This window comes from Rutidosis leptorrhynchoides, chromosome 11 (assembly GCF_046630445.1).
Source record: "Rutidosis leptorrhynchoides isolate AG116_Rl617_1_P2 chromosome 11, CSIRO_AGI_Rlap_v1, whole genome shotgun sequence".
Lineage (NCBI taxonomy): Eukaryota > Viridiplantae > Streptophyta > Magnoliopsida > Asterales > Asteraceae > Rutidosis > Rutidosis leptorrhynchoides.
Genome location: NC_092343.1, coordinates 78,905,819 through 78,914,019, shown reverse-complemented (window position 1 = coordinate 78,914,019; position 8,201 = coordinate 78,905,819). Strand labels below are relative to the sequence as shown.

Genomic DNA, 8,201 nt, shown 5'->3' with positions numbered 1-8,201 from the left:
TAAGATGACAAACTTCCCTTTCTTTAAAGGTAGACGTGAATCCGGGAGGTCCTTCCATGTAAACCTCTTCCTTGAGCTCTCCATGTAGGAAGGCATTTTTTACGTCGAATTGATGAAGTGGCCAATCTTTATTTGCTGCGACGGAGAAGAGGATTCTAATCGTATCAATCTTGGCTACTGGTGAGAAGGTTTCTGAATAGTCAACTCCATATGTCTAAGTATATCCTTTTGCCACGAGCCGAGCTTTATATCTTTCAATGGTTCCATCGGCTTTATGTTTGATTGTGAACACCCATCGACATCCAAATGGTTTCTTTGATTCTGGAAGCATGCATTTTTCCCATGTATTATTAGCCATAAGAGCTTTCATTTCGTCTTCCATTGCCTTTTTCCAGTTGGGTGATTTTAGGGCTTCCTCAACGGTGTTTGGAATTTTTTCAGAGTATATCGCGGAAGTGAATTGTTTTGCTTCATGTGATATATTACCTTTGGCAATGTTCGCCATTGGATATCTTGACTTTGGATTTCCTCTTTCGGGAGAATACCTTTTTGGTGGAATTCCCCGATTAACTCTTGGAGGGAGAACATATTGTTCATGTGGAGGTTCAGGTTCAGGCTCAGTTGGTTGATTGGGTTGACTTTGTTGGTTAGGTTGTTCCTCAGTCTGACCTGTTTCCTGTACTAATGAATCCACCTCATTTTCAAGGTTAGTAGTAATAGGTTCAAAAGATTCAGAACTAACCTCAGTAGTATTGGGAAGATCATTGTCGGAAGTACTGGTAGGAGGGTTACTATGAGTCACTTCTTCAGATGACGGCAAATCAAAATCTAGCCAACTCACAGAGTCACTTGATTCTGACTCCCCCTGACTTGTGTGTTGGGTATAGTAGTACTCAGTTTCTAAGAAGTCACAATTCATAGAGGTGAACATGTGTCTCCTTTTTGGACTGTAACATCTATACCCCTTTTGGTTAATCCCGTAGTCGACAAAGACACATTTTTCAGCACAAAGGTCGAGTTTAGTTCTTTCCCCTTTGGGAATATGAACAAAGACCGTGCATCTAAATATTCTAGGTTTTAGAGTAAGATTTGATGGAGGTTTATAAAACTTGGCTAGGGTTTCAAGAGGATTTTTAAAATCTAAGGCCCTGGTTGGGAGTCTATTCAAAAGGTAAGTGGCTGTAGCAAGAGCTTCGGGCCAAAAGGATTTTGGGACATTAGATTCTATCATTAAAGCCCGGGTAATTTCCAAAAGGATTCGATTTTTCCTCTCAGAAACACCATTTTGTTGTGGGGTGTGAGGACATGTAGTTTGGTAAATAATCCCTTTCGTTTCACAAAAAAGTTTCATTTGAGTGTTGACATATTCTCCACCATTATCGGTTCTAAGAATTTGTATTTTACTTTTGAACTGTGTTTCAATCATAGCATAAAAACTTGTGAATTTATCAAATACCTCGGATTTATTAGTTAGAAAATATGTCCATGTCATACGTGTGTAATCATCAATAAATAATAAGAAATATCGAAAGTTATGCCCCCCACTAACCCTTGCGGGTCGCCACACATCAGAGTGAATAAGAGCAAAAGGTCGTTCAGACCTTGAATCACTAGTTTTATAAGATCCTTGATGGCTTTTTGCCAAAATACATGTTTCACACTCAATAGTATTATTTGAAGAAAAAAGGCTAGGAAATAAAATTTTCAAATAACTCGCGGACGGGTGACCAAGTCGTCTATACCACAACCAAGCTTGTCTATTCGGGGTTCCGTGAGCTAGCATAGTTGTGCCATCTTGGGTGACTTCATCCACATAGTATAACCCATCCCGTTCAGTACCACGACCAACAATCTTCCCGGTTCTTATGTCCTGCAAGATGCAGAACGTTAGATGTAATAATACGGTACAGTTAAGTTCCTTGGTAACGTGACTAACAGATAATAATTTGTGTGAGAGAGCGGGAACGTAAAGACAATTTTTTAAGTTTATTGTTGGAGATATTTTGACCGTTCCCCCTCCTTTGACTTGAACAGTCCCACCATTAGCCATTTTAATTTTAGTTTTACTTGGTTTTAACTCTAAATAAATATCATTTTTATCAAACGTCATGGTAACGGTGGCACCACAATCTATAATCCACTCGTCATTTTTATTTGAGAAAACATTGTTGGTTAAAAAGGACTGTCCTTGCAAATTTTCCTCAATTTCAATTGTATGGGACTGATCATAGAAGTTTTTATTTATGGAAGGTCTAATAGGTAACTTTTCATCAACTGGAGGGTTGATATGATCTCTCAAGTTACCTGAGGGGTTTATATGGGAACTAACACTATCCGGGGGGTCAGTATGTAATAAGTTAAATTGATTTGGGGTTAAAACACCCAACCCACCCGTTCGTTCCCAATTAACGGGTTGACACCCTAAACCTAAATTACCTCCACCCGACGATGGTGGTTCTGCTGCCATCAACCCAAATCCTCCTTGTGTGACGGCGGTGGCACCGGAGTTGCTGGTCTCTTGATTACCTTTGGTTGCCGCCGTCGTTGCCGTTGCAACCGCTGCCTTTCCTTTCCGGTGACCGTCGTTCCACCACTCGGGGTATCCAACGATTCGAAAACACTGTTCTTTGGTTTGACGTTTCATGCCACACTCGGTGCACCTGAGGTGTTCTTTGTCTCGGGTTGATTGATCTTGACGGCGATGATTCTTCGTGATGAGCCCTTGACCTTCTGTTTCTTTGGATTTGGATGATGACGGGGCTAATAGGCCGGATCCGATACCGAAATTATTTGTACCATCGGTCTTAGTACCAAAAATGTTTTGATGGGCATTCTCCTTTCGAATGGCGGCGTAAGCCCCTTCGACGGTGGGTAATGGTTCCAACCTTAACAACTCCCGTTTGATATTGTCGTGTTTCCGGTCAAGAGCATTAAGAAATTGAAATAATTTTTGTTCTGACCGGATGTTATTATACTTCACGATGTCATTTGGGTGTTCCATAGGGTTTGGATCCCTCATCTCAATTTCACCCCAGATGCCCTGCATCTGTAACCAAAGTTCTTCAATTGATTTGCTTTCTTGTCGGATGTTGTTAGCTTTGACGTGCAGGTCAAAGGTCTGTAATTTGTCTTTACCAGCACTATACGTGGTGATAAGGGCTTCCCATAATGATTTTGTGGTGGGAAATTGAGTCAGATTGCTAGCAATTTGTGGTTCGATGTTCTGAATCAACCTTGAAAATACTATGAGATCTTCCTGGTTCCATTTTTGTCAGTTTAATTCTGGAGGATCTTCGGTTAGATGCTTGAGGAGGGTCTCGGACTTGCCTCCGATGGCAACCTTGATCATTCTTGACCAAAGTGAAAAATTAGTGTTGTTAAGGCTAACATTGATCTTCAATGAATCAGGTAACCTTTGTGTTTCATTGTTGGTTTGTAGCAGTTTAGCCAATTGGTTGGTTAACTCGGTGATAAGCTGGTTATTTTGATTTTGAACATCGTCTGTTCCATACATGATGTTTTTTCAGACAGATTGGTAAATGATTTGAGCTTATATGTGTTTTTTATGATCCAAGATCAACCACACTGCTCTGATACCATGTTTGATTGATAAGAATGATTGGAAAATAAGAACAACTCTAAATAGTATTGATCGTTTTATTGATAATATTGATAAAACTTGAATTGATACAAAGTTGTGTTACAATGGTCCCTTTTATACAAGAAATAGCAACGGCTCTATTTGCTAAACAAGGAAAAGATTTTCTAAATATGGAAACAGGAGCCTGTATGATTCTGGATTGTTGAAGCTAGCTGTCAATGAGAGGGAAATGATGAGCTTGTTCTGATCCCAAAATCACAAAAATATTTTCTTTATTTCTAACACGTGATAGACACGTGTATGCAATATAGGATTTGTTCCTCTAAAATATTTGGAGTTAGATACTTTTTGAGCTCCTCGATGAATAAATAAGATATTTGTGTGGCCGCACCCAGATATAATTAAGATGATACTTAATTAATTTGGTGATCTAATTCAGTTCTAAGATCGAGAAACAAAATTGTTAAATAAATGAGAATGACCGATGATCCATATCTCAAGTTTAACTAAAGTATCTGAAACAAAAGGACGAATGACATTTAAAACTTACCATAAACAGTTTCGAGAAACTACCCTCACGTGAATTTGGGGACAATGACGTGTTGCTAGACGTTTACCATTGTTTGTATAGTTACTTGGTGTTGTGCCATGCACAAGTGGGAGTCTGAAGGATTAATGTGAAATGTACAACATATAATTATATGACCAAATTCATTTGAGCATTCGGGGTCACACACATATACACCGAGACGTCAAATAAAAAATATATATATATAATGTATATATATATATATATATATATATATATATATATATATATATATATATATATATATATATATATATATATATATATATATATATATTACTCAAGTAACAAAATAGTAAATCAAAATTAATTCATTTACTATTCATATGAATGAAACGAAATTAATTAATTTACTATTCACATGAAAGCGACATGATAGAAATTATTAATTATAAGTTACATAACATACCCCTAAAGTATTTGAGAAATACGACTTTTTAAAGATATAAGATATTCAAAATCAACTTGGTTGGTGAATAATTCTACTCCGTATCTTTAAAAACGCGTATCAAAAGATTGGTTTACTTTGACTATATATTATTTGATATTCATTCTTTCGGTGAACTGAAAAAAAAACACATATTACATACTTTGGTTTCATAATATTAACCAAAGGTTGATTAATATTACTTGGGTTTGGACTAGCATCCATTGACGGTCGTTTGAAGTGTACTGTGGACTATCCAAAGAGATGGTCATACTTTTGATCGTAAGTTTCTCTCCGTCTCTTCAATTTCTCCAAGAAATGTATATCGTTAACTCCTCTTTTGTTTTATATTCATGACAATTATTATGGTTTAACTGGATCATTGGGAAAGATTAATCGTGTGCATGTATTATTAAATAAGTGAATATTTAATCTTGTAAAATTTTATTCATAAAATAATAAAAGATTATTATTTTAACTATCCGCTGCGTTAATCTGAATTGTTAAAAGTACACATGATTTTCCAATAGATATGACCATGTACAGGCAGCCCAAAATCCAAAACGAAACGAAAAAGGTGTCTTCTGATTTATACTTGAGGAATAAATTGTGTAAGTGACCTTAAGATGAAGCTAAGGGCCACTCTCATAGGCTCAATGACTTTATCTTTCAGAAACCTTAATATCAAATATTTTTTCTTCCACGTAGATAAAGAAGTAAAGCTAAGAACTCCACGTAGATTATAACTTCTCATACTTATTTTTCTGATTAAAAAGGCGAGGTCTTTACGTATCGATTTAGAATTAGATTATCGAGTCCTGGCGTCACATGTATTTTATGACTTTGCAGATTGATATGCTTGTTATTCCTTCATCATTTTCCACTTGTAGAAAAGATATTACAAAGGATAACTGATGCAAAGCTTTATATTTCATCTTTAACGCTTTATACGGATGTGGGAATGATAAGATATAATCTTTATATTTAAAGTTGTTTCAGAGATCGAATTTAGCATATATAAATAGATACATAATCGGATTATGTATTTCTCCATCTCAAGACCAATTTTATAACTTAATTGCACACTTTTAACATTTGATTCTGACACAGACTGTAGTAACTCTTGGAGAACATAACATATATTTTAGCTTCTCAAAACTTAGTAAATTTGCATATAACATTGGATTGGAACAATATAAAAAAGGGTTAAAACACTTCGTGCTATTTTTTAGCTATGTTAACATAGTTTCATCCGCTTTAATAGTTATTGTTTAAACTCTTGAATACGTTTGACTAAATCCATATAGCTTTAGCCTTAAGGAGCAATTGTTGAAGTTGACCCTTGAGTTGAAGGCTCATTATTTCATTAGCACCACCAATTAGCTTTCCTCCTATAAACACAGCTGGCGAACTCGGCTTGCACCCTAATTCTTTAAGTTCCTTCTCTATTTGTTCCCCCTCGGGATGCTTGTCTATCTCATAAACTACAGGGTTCGCCCCGAAACTGCTAATCAGTGTCGTAATTGTGTAGGACATGCAACAAGTGCTTTTGCTGAATACAACAACAGGTCTGTCAGTCACCAATGCTGTAACCGTAGCCATTTCTGGAAAGTGTAGTAGTTAATGTTTTTATGTAACTAACTAGATTTAACAGAAGAAATGGTTGCTTTGTTGTGAGTATATTTAAGATCTTGCCATGGCTATTTATAGTAAAAGGACTTGAAATTGTTGTTAGATGCCAAAAAAGAAGATCAGATTCTTTTGAGGTATCATCATTTATCAGACTCGATAGATGATAGGAAATTGCCATATGCCGATATTAGTTGCGTATCTATAGTTCGGTATGCATGGCGGGAAAGTATGTTTCTAAATGACATCCTTAACCTTGATGCATCCTTAAAAATCTTCTCCACGTATATTTGATGGTGGGTAGTTTGGTAATTGTATGTCATGTGTGACATGTATAGTAAAACCTCAAGCTTTATGATATTTTTCAGGGCATATGCTTGGTAATGTTTATCCGATTGGCAACTGCGTCAAGCTCTCATAAATTCTTTTGGAATTTATTTATGAACATATGAAAGGCATGATCAAATTAATCGAACATCCATACAAGTACCTACATTCTTTACTTTATTTGTTCCACTCTTCGTGGTCAATTTTCATCCATATCTATCACTTGATTTAGTGTATATACAATGTGAAAAAAACGCTCTTTTACATCTAGTGATTCTCTGTGAATGTACTTGTTTTGGCGTTAAACTTATGGTTATTAAATTAACCTTTATAATGCTCAAAAGACGCAAGGAAATCATGCTAATCTGTAATTATCTTATTAGTTTCATATGACCCTTGACTTAGCTGATGTGTATGTACATATATAAATACATAAGACATACTTACAAAAACACACACACACACACACACACACTGACACACATATGCACATCAAATCTTATATATGTGATTTGGGTGTTCCTGGTCACCTTTAACAAAATCACATGTGTGAAGAATGTTGTGGAAGTTCATCACCCCCTTTCTCTCTCTGCCCATGTCTTCCTTGTCTTTAGTGAAGAGTTAGACGAATCGTTTACATGAGTACGTACGAATTAAGGTATTAGATGCTGTGATCTTAATGCAACCCGAAGCACAACGGTCTGCCATGTGGCTAGAATAAATTTTGCGTATCTGGCTCATAACAGAGTGAAAGTTGTTTAACTTCCACGTGAGTATGTGCCTATCTAAGAGCCAAAACTCATGTGAGTCTATACATAATTTTTATTATGAGTTTATTAATAGTTGTTAATATTTACTGTGTGACTAATGTGCACTATCCTATATGAAGAGTGAGTTATGTTTTGAACCATTATACTTGTGATAATACAAAAACTTACCATCAATCTTGCAAATCTTCTGGTAGTTGTTGGTATACAGTGATAGTTTTGGTACATAAAGATATATGCCTAGGAAAATTAAACATGATTTGAGGTATAAAAACCATATATAGTGCTTAATCAGTTTTTATATACCAATATTACTGTCTTTTCCGGTCTGTCAATTATTTCAGGGTGTTTGTTCTCTAACATGCCTATTATTGTTTCGTTATATTTGGTTCATCATTATATTTATATATTTTAGCTACATAAGCCTAATTTGTATGGTGTAGCTAGTACCACATGCATGTACGTGCAAACCTAATAGTATACACCATTTCTGCCTCATATTTTCAGGTGTTCCTTCATGTTTGATAGCCTTTTAGTCCTTTCATTCTTATTGTGTACCTCATTCATGAACATATATCTACCTTCATTTTTTTTGCAGAATTTTTTTGAAGCTGTAAGGGTCATCAGAGATTCATAGAAGGGAAATATTGAGTACATATCAATTCTGTTTAAAAAGATTGTATGAAACCGTACGGTAAGGAATCCTGGTACCAGAATCTGATATGACCACATACTCGATTCAGGTCCACCAACATGCCATGCATATAAGTTCATGAATTCCTCTTGTCTCTAAAACCAATTGGTGATAAAGAGAGGTTCTCAAGTGCCTTATATGCATACTTATTTTTCTTCTTACTTCCT

At 35.7% G+C, this 8,201-nt stretch overlaps 2 protein-coding genes across 2 annotated transcripts; both read right to left on the bottom strand.

Annotated features, from left to right (window-relative positions):
* Positions 1 to 214: 214 nt before the first annotated feature.
* On the bottom strand, positions 215 to 3,514 carry LOC139874710 (uncharacterized). The gene is made up of 5 exons (XM_071862117.1): positions 3,341 to 3,514; positions 2,009 to 3,256; positions 1,743 to 1,870; positions 1,550 to 1,634; positions 215 to 1,411 (listed from the first exon to the last, which is right to left on the bottom strand). Exons 1-5 carry the CDS (start codon positions 3,512 to 3,514, stop codon positions 215 to 217), a joined length of 2,832 nt encoding a protein of 943 aa, XP_071718218.1.
* Positions 3,515 to 5,790: 2,276 nt separating this feature from the next.
* On the bottom strand, positions 5,791 to 6,402 carry LOC139877319 (monothiol glutaredoxin-S6-like). Its single transcript, XM_071864731.1, has one exon. The coding sequence runs from the start codon at positions 6,217 to 6,219 to the stop codon at positions 5,911 to 5,913; it is 309 nt and encodes a 102-aa protein (XP_071720832.1). The 5' UTR covers positions 6,220 to 6,402; the 3' UTR covers positions 5,791 to 5,910.
* Positions 6,403 to 8,201: the final 1,799 nt, after the last annotated feature.